A 13946-nucleotide genomic window follows, 5' to 3' on the forward strand; every position below is an offset into this window, starting at 1 on the left:
TAATTTTATAAAAAGTATCCGATTCCTGACCATAAGTATCCGATTCCAGAACTGGTGTGATCATTCCCGGAAGAAAACTCAAGACTACAATGGAGGTGTTTCAGGGCATTCAGAAACAGTGACACTGATATAGAGAAGAACTCCTGCTGGAGGGACTTTGTCACTTTGCAGACCTTTTTCATGCTCAAACAGCATCATTACACACTAAAGATAGCTGAATATGTAAAAAAGCAAAAGTTCATACTTTAACTTTATCAAAAACACTTGATACTTTTAAAAATGCATGGTTATTGATAGACAAATAAGTAATAAATTATTAATTTAATATGTATATTCTATTATTTTTTAAAGGTCCCGTTCTTCGTGATCCCATGTTTCAAACTTTAGTTAGTGTGTAATGTTGTTGTTAGAGTATAAATAAAATCTGTAAAATTTTAAAGCTCAAAGTTCAATGCCAAGCGAGATATTTTATTTAACAGAAGTCGCCTACATCGAACGGCCAGTTTGGACTACATCCCTCTACTTCCTTCTTTAATGACGTCACTAAAACAGTTTTTTGACTAACCTCCGCCCACAGGAATACACAAGAGTTGCGTTTGTAGAGTGTGTTTGTCGCCATGTCGTCGAAACGCTGTTATTTTCATCCCGCAGTCCAATCACCGGGTCTGATTCCGGCTCAAATTGATAGGGTAAAATTAAAGACATGTTTACATTAACACTGAGCGCGTGCATCTCCACGTTATGGTAAGAGGCGTGACCTTTCCGGGCAAGGAGCGCTAAGCTGCTGTCGAATCACAACACAGGAACCGCTGGCACAATCAGAACTCGTTATGTATTTCTGAAGGAGGGACTTCATAGAACAAGGAAGTCATCAGCCCGTTTTTATGACAGTGGAAACAGCGGTATACAGATAAGTCAATTATGTGAAAAATACTGTGTTTTTTTACACGCGAAACATGAACACATGTTATATTGCACACTATAAACACAATCAAAGCTTCAAAAAAACACGAAAAACGGGACCTTTAATGCTGTTTTGGTTAAAATTATTGGTGGTCATTTGTCCTATATGCATCGCTGTTTATTGTTTGCATTCATTCATTCCACCATGGTGAATTTTTGGAAGATAAAGGCATTACTTTTGTTCGTTGTAAGTTTAAGTCAACCACTGTGTTAACAAATGTCACTGTAAAATGCGGAAAAACACAACTGCATGGAAATACTAGGCTAGAAATGCAGAGACAGGGAGAATGAGCTTGAAAGTTTATTACGTCTGCCACTAAGGGGTGAATTCCGGCAGTCGTGTCCGATTGTTGTGTGCAGTGGAAAGGCAGCTTTGGTTTCTGTCTGAATGCATAACTTTATAACTTTAAGCATAACTGTACTCAAATGTTTAGTCGTCATCTGAGACGTGTGCATGACTCACTTGCGGCACATCCTCTGTGAGAATCCCGCAACCTCGCTCCTGTAGTACCCGGGAGCGCATGTCTGAACGCACCGCCACTCCTGCTGTAAGAAGTCAGGCGCACACTGAATGCACTCCTCCAGTCCCGGCCCTGCAAACACAACCACACTATTAGCTCAACGCAGGTGGTCTGGAATCGGTTTTCCGTTATTTATATGTGCGTTTCATTGGGGTCTTCGCTCGAGGCGTGTTTTGACGGCTGGTGACAGAGGCTGACGTTAGCAATGCAGCGTTATCATTAATCAGTGGCCGTATACAATGTATCAGGTTCAACTGAAGATGATTCGATGAACATCAGGATCAGACCACAAAAGCGATTTTCTTGCCTGCTTCAGCTGATCAGCTCATCTGGTTAAAGCAAGATTACGAGAGACTCTCTTCTATAGGTCAACCATGTGATCTCTTTCAAAGGTGCTTGCACATAATCATCAAAAGCACATATGCTGTCATTGTAAAAGTTTGGGGTCAGTAAGATTTGAAAAAAAATAATTTTAATTCACCAAGGATGCATTAAACTTATCAAAAAATTCTGGGAAAAAATGGTTTCTACAAAAATATGAAGCAGCACAACTGTTTTCAACAATTATAATAATAATTTTATAAAAATGTTTCTTGAGCAGCAAATCAGCATGTTATTATGACTTCTGAAGGATCATGTGACACTGAAGACTGGAGTAATGATGCTGAAAATTCAGCTTTACATCACAGGAATAAATACATTATAAAATACACTACCAGTCAAAAGTTTGGAAACATTACTATTTTTAATGTTTTTGAACGAAGTCTCTTATGCTCATTAAGGCTGCATTTATTTCATAATAAATACAGAAAAAATAATAATATTGTGAAATATTATTACAATTTAAAATTATGGTTTTCTATTTTAATATACTTTAACATATAATTTATTCCTGTGATCAAAGCTGAATTTTCAGCATCATTACTCCAGTCTTCAGTGTCACATGATCCTTCAGAAATCACTCTAATATGATGATTTGATACTCAGTTATTATCAAAGTTGGAAACGGTTCTGTTGCTTAATATTTTTTTGGAACCTGTGATACTTTTTTCAGGATTCATTGATGAATAAAAGTTAAAAAATATCAGCATTTATTCAAAATATAAATCTTTTCTAACAATATAAATCTTTACTATCACTTTTTATCAATTTAACACAACCGTGCTGAATAAAAGTATTAATTTCTTTCAAAAAAAAAGAAAGAAAAAAAATTACTGACCCCAAACTTTTGAATGGTAGTGTATATTGTTACAAAAGATTTATATTTTAAATAAATGCTGATATATTTAAACATTTTATTCATCAAAAATTTTTTATTCTGTGAAAAAATATCACAGGTTAAAAATTAATATTAAGCATCACAACCGTTTCCAACATTGAAAATAAATCAGCATATTAGAATGATTTCTGAAGGATCATGTGACACTGAAGACTGGAGTATATTAAAATAGAAAACCATAATTTTAAATTGTAATAATATTTCACAATATTATTGTTTTTTTCTGTATTTATTATGAAATAAATGCAGCCTTAATAAGCATAAGAGACTTCGTTCAAAAACATTAAAAATAGTAATATTGCCAAACTTTTGACAAGTAGTGAATATTCAAATAGAAAACAGTGATTTTAAATTGTAATAATATTTTTTGTAATAATATACAATATTACTGTTTTTATTTTTGATCAAATAAATGCAGTCTTGATGAGCAGAAGAGACTTCTTTCAAAAACATTAAAAAAATCTTAATCTGAAATGTTTTGAAGCAAAAAAAAAATAAAAAATCAGCACTGAATGAAATAAACAAGACTCCTTCTCAGTCTACTAATTTAGATGGAGTATGTTGCAGTGCATTGTGGGATTGTCATCTCCACGAATGATGCATGCCATGCTGCTTTTAGATAATAATATTTCCTACTTTCCCCCAATTTCATAGACAAGGCTTAAGCCTAGTCCAAGACTAAAATGCATGTTTGAGCTGTTTTAACTGAAAGCAGCTTAAAATATATCTTAAATTATGTCAGCGCCTTTGTTTTGTCTCAAGATGCACACCGGCCGGAAGTGATCTCTCGCACTCATTGAAGTATAAGCGCGAGAGATCACTTCCGGCATCAGAGCGCGTTTTCAGACCTCACACACCAGATGCTGAATGCAGTTGGACATAGTGGTTTATTAGAGGTAAAAAATCATATAAATACTGTTCAGTTTCTCGCACAAACCGATCGTTTCGTGTCTTAGGACATCAATGTGTCGTCACGAGCCGCAGGGTTTAATTTGGATTTGTCTGTGCATGTTTTTTTTTTTACTCTTATAGACGAAGTTCCCATTGACATGCATTATACGACTGACAGACCGCAACGGTTGGAGTTAAAAATCATCATTTGTGTTCTACTGAAGAAACAAAGTCATCTACATCTTGGATGTGCTGGGGGTAAGCAGATAAACATCAAATTTTCATTTTTGGGTGAACTATCCCTTTAAGGTCTTAAAATGCTGCCTAAAATACCCTATAGCTCACTATAGGGTTTGGAATGGAGTCCATGACTATGTTAAATGAGGTAAAAAACACACACACACACACACACACTCGGGCTAATCTGTCAATTTACTTCCCTCCGCCACGCTGTGTCTATAACATTAGCTCTCCACATTTCAGCGAACTTGGAAAGCAAACAACTCACGGCTTATCAGTCGTCTCTGGTGAGTTGGTATAATGAACTAAGTTAATTAAGTTCTAAGGCTGAGCAGCAATAGTGAAACAGGACTGGCAGAGGCTCTTTCACTCCTGCTGTCCTGAAAACAAGACAAACTCTTTACTCTTGCGTCTCTCACTGCGAATTGATTCTGCTCCTGTGGTAAACAAGTTAGGGAAGACATCTGATCTCATTCCTCTACTTTTGCATTGAGTTCATTTCATATTCAGAGAGCAATATTTGAGTCAGCTTTGCATCTGCAATGTCCTGTGAGTGAACTGCGCTGTTATATTACATTGTTATATTTTATTACAGTGGTGACCCGCCATAGTCTAATCTGTCCTGCCAGTTTTATAATGAACATAAGATCACTAACGCAGTGTTTTGAGTCATTGCATTGGCAAAGCATCCGTCAACTGAATAGAAAACAACAACATAGCTTAGTGCGCTGATCTAATAAAATCGGTTGCTCGGGTATAAGAATGTTCACGCGAGATGCGCATGATTCGCGTAGAGACATTTAAGATGTTAAGTCATTTTACAAATAATTGGAATAGAATTTTAAAAATATTGATACAAAAATTCTAATATTTTTCTAGTCTGCATTTATGCTTATTTTTATTATTGCACATTTTTGTCCCGTGTTATGGTTATGGTAGCCATTTTGAGCGTGAATCCTGCATTTCTGTGTAGGCTAGTAATCACTTCTGAAACTGCAGAGTGCAATTGGTCGTCGGTCCTCTCGCATGAAAAACAAAACTTATAATACATTCAGAATTTTAATATATATAAAGCGTGCAAAGAGAGTCAGTGTGAGATATAGGAGTATTGACATTTGAGTAGCCTATATACATTTGAGTATTGTATTTTTTGATATAGTTTACAAAATAAAACACTATGCTTTGAAATCACAATTGTAGTGCATTGCTTTGTTTAAACCCCAAACATCTTACTTAAACATTCTTCATTAACAGTTATCCAGTTATTTGTAATATGCTATGTAATTTAAAAAAAAAGTAGTTTCAATGTAGCTAGCTACTTTTTGATAGTAACTTGTAATGTAGCTAACTACTTTTTCAAAAGGGTAGCTTGACTGTAGTTTAACTACTTTAATTCATGAGTAGCTTGTAGCTTGTCAAACTACAGTTTCAGAGTAGCTTCCCCAACACTGAGTATACTGATGTAAATCATGGTTTATCAGCTCTGGCCTTCAAGGTCTGTGACAGTTTACCTGTCTGTAATTGTTGATTTTTTCGAATTTTCAAAGACATTAAAGGTCCCGTTCTTCGTGATCCCATGTTTCAAACTTTAGTTAGTGTGTAATGTTGTTGTTAGAGTATAAATAATATCTGTAAAATTTTAAAGCTCAAAGTTCAATGCCAAGCGAGATATTTTATTTAACAGAAGTCGCCTACATCGAACGGCCAGTTTGGACTACATCCCTCTACTTCCTTCTTTAATGACGTCACTAAAACAGTTTTTTGACTAACCTCCGCCCACAGGAATACACAAGAGTTGCGTTTGTAGAGTGTGTTTGTCGCCATGTCGTCGAAACGCTGTTATTTTCATCCCGCAGTCCAATCACCGGGTCTGATTCCGGCTCAAATTGATAGGGTAAAATTAAAGACATGTTTACAATAACACTGAGCGCGTGCATCTCCATGTTATGGTAAGAGGCGTGACCTTTCCGTGCAAGGAGCGCTCAGAGCTGTCGAATCACAACACAGGAACCGCTGGCACAATCAGAACTCGTTACGTATTTCTGAAGGAGGGACTTCATAGAACAAGGAAGTCATCAGCCCGTTTTTATGACAGTGGAAACAGCGGTATACAGATAAGTAAATTATGTGAAAAATACTGTGTTTTTTTACACGTGAAACATGAACACATGTTATATTGCACACTATAAACACAATCAAAGCTTCAAAAAACCACGAAAAACGGGACCTTTAATTAGCGGTGTATTTTTGTTCAGGGTAGGACGGTGGACCTTGAAAACCAGAGCTGATAAATGCTGACGTAAAAAAATTGGGCCACGATCAATTCATCTGTATTGACCTTTATGATACTACTAGGAATTTTTGTTTATCGTTTGTTGTATAAAATTGCATTTGTTCTGAATATAATGGCTGACAAATTACTTGTGGCTGTGATATTTACAGTAAGTACAGCAAATTGGAATATAAGAATAGAATAGAATAGAATAGAATAGAATAGAATAGAATAGAATAGAATAGAATAGAATAGAATAGAATTGACCTGTGCATGTGGAGCAGGAGATGTGGCAAGGGCTGCACTTCATTTCTTCCAAGTTAAAATAAGTTCCATTGGCACACTGTGGAACGCAGGTCATTCCTGCCAGACTTTAATCAGGAAAAAATAAGAAGAGAGAAAAATTAAACTCATATCACAATTCACTGCAATGTTTCCACAGTTTTATCATGGAAAGCAAAAATCATAAGTCTTTCATCATGGAAAGCATAAACAGCAGTTATATCAAAATGACATTAACGTGACGGCAACATTTACATATCAAAACTTTTTACGCAAATTAAGACTATTCACACCAAGAGCAAAACAAAATGTATGTATATAATATAATAATTATTATTATTATTACTATTGTTATAACAGTCATGTGAAAAAGAAAGTACACCAGGACATAGTTATCAGGACATAATCAAAAAATCATCTGGTCTTTAGCATGTCTTAAAATTAGGTAAATACAACCTCAGATGAACAACAGCACATGACATATTACACATATTACAGCCATGTGTGACAAACTAAGTACACTCTATAATTCAGTTGCTTGTAGAACCAACTTTATTAATAAGTTGAAGTAATCGTTTTCTGTATGACTTTATCAGTCTCTCACATCATTGTGAGTGAATCTTGGCCCACTCTTCTTTACAACGTTGCTCCAGTTCATTGAGGTTTGTGGGCATTTGTTTATGCACAGCTCTCTTAAGGTCCTGCCACAGCATTTCAACTGGGTTGAGGTCTGGACTTTGACTGGGCCACTGAAAGACTTGATTCTTTTCTTTTTCAGCCATTCTGGTGTAGATTTGCTGGTGTTCTTGTGATCATTGTCCTGTTGCATTACCAAAATTGGCCAAGCTTTAGCTGTCGGACAGATCGCCTCACATTTGACTCTAGAATACTTTGGTATACAGAGGAGTTCATGGTCGACTCAATGACTGTTGCTACAAAACATGCCAAAAATCATCACCGCTCCACAAGCATGATGGACAGTTGGTATGAGGTGTTTGTTCTGATATCCGGTATTTAGTTTTCCCCAAACGTGGCGCTCTACATTATGGCCAAACATCTCCACTTTGGTCTCGTCTGTCCAAAGAACTTTGTTCCAGAAGTCTTATGGTTTGTTCACATGCAACTTTGCAAACCTAAGCTGTGCTGCCATTTTCTTTTTAGAGAGAAGAGGCTTTCTCCTTCCAAACATGCCATACTTATTCAGTCTTTTTCAAATTGTACTGCCATGAACTTTATCATTTAACATGCTAACTGAGGCCTGTAGAGTCTGAGATGTAGCTCTTGGGTGTTTTGCAATTTCTCTGAACATTGCACAGTCTATCCTTGGGGTGAATTTGCTGGGACATCCACTCCTGGGAAGATTGGCAACTGTCTTAAATGTTTTCCACTTGTGAATAGTCTTCCTTAACTGTAGAATGATGGACTTCAAATTGTTTGGAAATGGCTGTATAACCCTTCCTATATTAATGGCAGCAACAACTGCTTCTCTAAGATCATTTCTGAAGTCTTTCCTCCTTGGCATTGTGTTAACACACACCTGAAGGCTCTAGACCAGCAAACTGACAAAACTTCTGCTTTTATAGAGGTGATCACACTTACTGACATTTGATTATCAGCACCTGACTTTGTTTTCTGTTAAATAAACCATGACACGGTGCAATATGTCATGTGTTGTTGTTCAATCGAGTTTGTATTTACCTAATTTTAAGACCTGCTAAAGACCAGATGATGTTTTATTATATCCCGATATGTAAAACCATAGAATTCAAAAGGGGTGTACTTTCTTTTTCACATGACTGTATGTTATAGAAATAAATAATAAAGCATTTTAATATTTAGAATAGTATATTTATGTATATAATAAATTATTTCCAAGTTGACACTGTAACCAACTTGCCCAAAAATAATGCTTACCATAATAATAATTATTATTATTATTACAACATCACTGGAATTTCCAATATATATATATATATATATATATATATATATATATATATATATATATATATATATATATATAAAATGCACGTTGTAAGTATATATATATATATATATATATATATATATATAGTAAATTATATTTTCAAACAAATCAGAGTAACCAGTGAGTCTGAATCCAAGACAAGACTTAATGTGTGTCAGAGAAAACAACTCTACAATCTTCTTCACAGTGGGTTGATTTTGTCTTGGCTCAAAGAACTGTTTTGCAAGGGAACTGTGGGTCAGTGGTTGAAAATGACAGGGGAAGAGAACCGTTTCAATAATCATTCGAGCAAGTGTGACGCAGAGAATGTGAATCTAAAAGACTCCAGGCATTTGGTCTCTATCCGCACTTCAAAACACAGCACATCACGATATATAACCCTGACAGATTAAATGCTGCAGAGAGGTCATGGCGTAACGCATGCAGCGTTTTACCCTTCACAAGACCAGACTGCCTTTCAAGAACTAAAGCCCAGTCTGTCTCAGTACGGCTCGCCTAAACCACAGCAAAGACAGCATACATAAAGATGACCAAATGCACCCTAGATGTCCTAAACCGACATAAAACACCAAAGCCTCACTTCTTACGCTATTTCATCTGCGCCAGAATGCCATGAGAATTCATAACTCAATATATTTCGCAATGAGTGCAAAGAGGGGTCACACCTCTGCGAGTGAAAGTTTATAGGTTACAAGAGACTTTTAAATGCTTAATAGTCACAAATATTGGTAACACTATATTTTACAGTGCCGTAGTTACACGTTACTACATGTAATTATTATAGTAATAACAGTAAATTATGCATAATTACAAGTAACTAACCCTAAACCAAACCCTAACCGTAACTCTATAGTAATTACATGTAGTTAATTAATAGTACTCAGTACTTATGAGTAATTACAATGTAACTACGGGATTGTAAAATAAAGTGTAACCCAAATATTTGCTTTTATTTACATTGCAATTAAGCAACAATCCAGCACCAAATGCAGCAATGATCAAATGTTCTTGGGACGCATTTTAAAAGACCACAATCTGAGAGCAGCAGTTCAACACTGGACATGAAGTTGTGCATTTCTTTCTAATCAGGTTGTTTTGTGCAAATTTTTTCAGTGAACATTGTAAACAAGAATAGCTCTGATTTTTATTTGTATTACCTGAAGCCATCCTTACAGGCAGTGCATCTGTCTGCATCTCTCAAGCATCTCAAACAGTTCTCATGACACTTCAGGCAACGTCTCTGGCCTGGAAAAGAAAAGTGACAGAAAGATCACATAGACAATCAAAGACAGACATACTAGCGTACTACTCATAATATGGAATAGGGGTGGGCGATATGACCAAATTCTTATTTCATTCTTTACTGTATGAATTAAAGGATTAGTTGACTTCAGAATTAAAATTTCCTGACAATTTAGTCACCCCCATGTCATCCAAGATGTTTATGTCTTTCTTTCTTCAGTCGAAAAGAAATTAAGGTTTTTGAGGAAACATTCCAGGATTTTTCTCCAAATAGTGGACTTCACTGGGGTTTAACAGGCTGAAGGTCCAAATGTCAGTTTCAGTACAGCTTCAAAGGACTCTACACGATCCCAGACGAGGAATAAGGGTCTTATCTAGTGAAACGATCAGTCATTTTCTGAACAGAATAAAAGTTTATATACTTTTTAACCACAAATGCTCGTCTTGCACTGCTCTGCGATGCGCCACGCATTACGTAATCACGTTGGAAAGGTCACGTGTGACGTAGGCGGAAGTACCGTGGTAGGGCGAAAAACTCCATCTCATTTTCTCCTACAACTTTAAAATTCTCCAACATCAGTTTTACCTTTTTTTTTGTTTGTAAAGGGTGTTTGGCTTAGTCTTTGCACATTCACTTTGTAAACACTGGATCTGTACTTCCGCCTACATCACACGTAACCTTTCCAATGTGTTTACGTAATGTTTGGCGCATCGCAGAGCAGTGCAAGACGAGCATTTGTGGTTAAAAAGAATATAAATTATTATTATTATTATTATTTTATTTTTTTTAGAAAATGATTCTCTACATAAGACCCTTATTCCTCGTCTGGGATCATGTAGAGCTCTTTGAAGCTGCACTGAAACTGTAATATGGAACTTCAACCCGTTGAACCCCACTGAAGTCCACTATATGGAAAAAAAAAATTATTTTCAACTGAAGAAAGAAAGACAAACATCTTGGATGACATGGGGGTGAGTAAATTATCAGGAAATTTTAATTCTGAAGTGAACTAATCCTTTAAATATAAATCTATTCTTATTAAAGCTAAAAAATTTATTCAGTCAAGAGCAGTAAGTTATTTTCTCTTTTGTTTGATTCACATTAGTGACACAGAGAAGCAGGTTTATTAGGCTGCTGTCACTTTAAGACCAAATGCACAGATCCATTATACGGATACACATCCAGTTTACACCCAACTGTTTACTTTCACTTGAGACATAACTGGCTGTGTTTAGCCGGTTCATGTCCTTGTCACTTTTATCCCATCTTGAAGTACGATCAAGTGTCAAGTCAAATTTATTAGTGCACACAATACCCATAGTTTCCAAGCAGCTTTACATAAAGTCATAATGTTATGTCTATAATGCCTTCTTGGTGCTTTAACAAGTTTTAGAGCCGGGCGATATGATGATATATAACAATAATACAAGTGATCACCTGAATTTAGATCTACCTAAATTGTATTTATAGTGTTGTCTAGCAGATTCACAGGCTCTGCTTTATGTATTTCCCCAGAATATATAAATGTAAGGAAACCCAATTCCTGGCCAATGTCAATGTTCACAGACCACTGGTTATTTGGTGAGTTGGAAGGATCACTGTTGAGTCCAACTGCCTTTAATTTAAACAGATAATCATTCAATAGTTTCCCCTATTAAATCCAATCATGCTGCAGGATGCCACTCAGTCCTGCTCAAAACTGTCCTGTTACTATAGCTAACATCACAACAACAGCATACCTTGTTTCTGTGAAATATAGCAAATTGATGTTATAAACACAACCATCCATTTTTAGGCTTCCCACTCTCTAATGTCTCTCCAGCGTTGGAAAGCTTTTCTAATATTAACGTGGGTCCTAAAGCTCTTGTCTGATCATAACTCTTCTTTCTCCAGTGATTTTTCTCTTTTGTAATGTCTCTCAGCCATCTCTCTTTCTACAGTCTTTGAATCTCCCTCTTGCTCACTCTCTCTCCTCCCCCATAATGAATGGGCACACCCCATACTGCTGATTGGCTCACTCTCTCTCCTCCCCCATAATGAATGGGCACACCCCATACTGCTGATTGGCTCACTCTCTCTCCTCCCCCATAATGAGTGGACACGCCCCATACTGCTGATTGGCTCACTTTCTCTCCTCCCCCATGATGAGTGGACACGCTCCATACTGTTGATTGGCTCACTCTCTCTCCTCCCCCATAATGAGTGGACACGCTCCATACTGTTGATTGGCTCACTCTCTCTCCTCCCCCATAATGAGTGGACATGCCCAATACTGCTGATTGGCTCACTCTCTCTCCTCCCCCATAATGAGTGGACACGCTCCATACTGTTGATTGGCTCACTCTCTCTCCTCCCCCATAATGAGTGGACATGCCCAATACTGCTGATTGGCTCACTCTCTCTCCTCCCCCATAATGAGTGGACACGCCCCATACTGCTGATTGGCTCACTTTCTCTCCTCCCCCATGATGAGTGGACACGCTCCATACTGTTGATTGGCTCACTCTCTCTCCTCCCCCATAATGAGTGGACACGCTCCATACTGTTGATTGGCTCACTCTCTCTCCTCCCCCATAATGAGTGGACATGCCCAATACTGCTGATTGGCTCACTCTCTCTCCTCCCCCATAATGAGTGGACACGCTCCATACTGTTGATTGGCTCACTCTCTCTCCTCCCCCATAATGAGTGGACATGCCCAATACTGCTGATTGGCTCACTCTCTCTCCTCCCCCATAATGAGTGGACACGCCCAATACTGCTGATTGGCTCACTCTCTCTCCTCCCCCATAATGAGTGGACACGCCCAATACTGCTGATTGGCTCACTCTCTCTCCTCCCCCATAATGAGTGGACACGCTCCATACTGTTGATTGGCTCACTCTCTCTCCTCCCCCATAATAAGTGACACACCCCTTCTGCTGATTGGCTCACTCTCTCTCCTCCCCCATAATAAGTGACACACCCCTTCTGCTGATTGGCTCACTCTCTCTCCTCCCCCATAATAAGTGGACACGCTCCATACTGCTGATTGGCTCACTCTCTCTCCTCCCCATAATGAGTGGACACGCTCCATACTGTTGATTGGCTCACTCTCTCTCCTCCCCCATAATAAGTGACACACCCCTTCTGCTGATTGGCTCACTCTCTCTTCTCCCCCATAATAAGTGACACACCCCTTCTGCTGATTGGCTCACTCTCTCTCCTCCCCCATAATGAGTGGACACGCTCCATACTGCTGATTGGCTCACTCTCTCTCCTCCCCATAATGAGTGGACACGCCCCATACTGCTGATTGGCTCACTTTCTCTCCTCCCCCATGATGAGTGGACACGCTCCATACTGTTGATTGGCTCACTCTCTCTCCTCCCCCATAATGAGTGGACATGCCCAATACTGCTGATTGGCTCACTCTCTCTCCTCCCCCATAATGAGTGGACACGCCCAATACTGCTGATTGGCTCACTCTCTCTCCTCCCCCATAATGAGTGGACACGCTCCATACTGTTGATTGGCTCACTCTCTCTCCTCCCCCATAATAAGTGACACACCCCTTCTGCTGATTGGCTCACTCTCTCTCCTCCCCATAATAAGTGGACACGCTCCATACTGCTGATTGGCTCACTCTCTCTCCTCCCCCATAATGAGTGGACACGCTCCATACTGTTGATTGGCTCACTCTCTCTCCTCCCCCATAATAAGTGACACACCCCTTCTGCTGATTGGCTCACTCTCTCTTCTCCCCCATAATAAGTGACACACCCCTTCTGCTGATTGGCTCACTCTCTCTCCTCCCCCATAATGAGTGGACACGCTCCATACTGCTGATTGGCTCACTCTCTCTCCTCCCCCATAATGAGTGGACACGCCCCATACTGCTGATTGGCTCACTTTCTCTCCTCCCCCATGATGAGTGGACACGCTCCATACTGTTGATTGGCTCACTCTCTCTCCTCCCCCATAATGAGTGGACATGCCCAATACTGCTGATTGGCTCACTCTCTCTCCTCCCCCATAATGAGTGGACACGCTCCATACTGTTGATTGGCTCACTCTCTCTCCTCCCCATAATGAGTGGACATGCTCCATACTGTTGATTGGCTCACTCTCTCTCCTCCCCATAATGAGTGGACACGCTCCATACTGTTGATTGGCTCACTCTCTCTCCTCCCCATAATGAGTGGACACGCTCCATACTGTTGATTGGCTCACTCTCTCTCCTCCCCATAATGAGTGGACATGCCCAATACTGCTGATTGGCTCACTCT

The 13946-nt window shown here is 38.6% G+C and overlaps 1 protein-coding gene across 3 annotated transcripts in view; it reads right to left on the minus strand.

The window, feature by feature from the left end:
• pcsk6 (proprotein convertase subtilisin/kexin type 6) overlaps positions 1-13946 on the minus strand; it is a 121136-nt gene that overhangs the window by 14334 nt on the left and 92856 nt on the right. For all 3 annotated transcript variants that reach the window (XM_048183811.1, XM_048183810.1, XM_048183812.1), the window contains exons 17-19: positions 9593-9680; positions 6434-6537; positions 1427-1556 (exon numbers count right to left, since the gene is read on the minus strand). In XM_048183811.1, coding sequence (XP_048039768.1) covers positions 1427-1556; positions 6434-6537; positions 9593-9680 — 322 coding nt within the window. The remainder of the gene's footprint in view (positions 1-1426; positions 1557-6433; positions 6538-9592; positions 9681-13946) is intronic.

This window comes from Megalobrama amblycephala, linkage group LG3, assembly GCF_018812025.1.
Source record: "Megalobrama amblycephala isolate DHTTF-2021 linkage group LG3, ASM1881202v1, whole genome shotgun sequence".
NCBI classification, from domain to species: Eukaryota; Metazoa; Chordata; class Actinopteri; order Cypriniformes; family Xenocyprididae; genus Megalobrama; species Megalobrama amblycephala.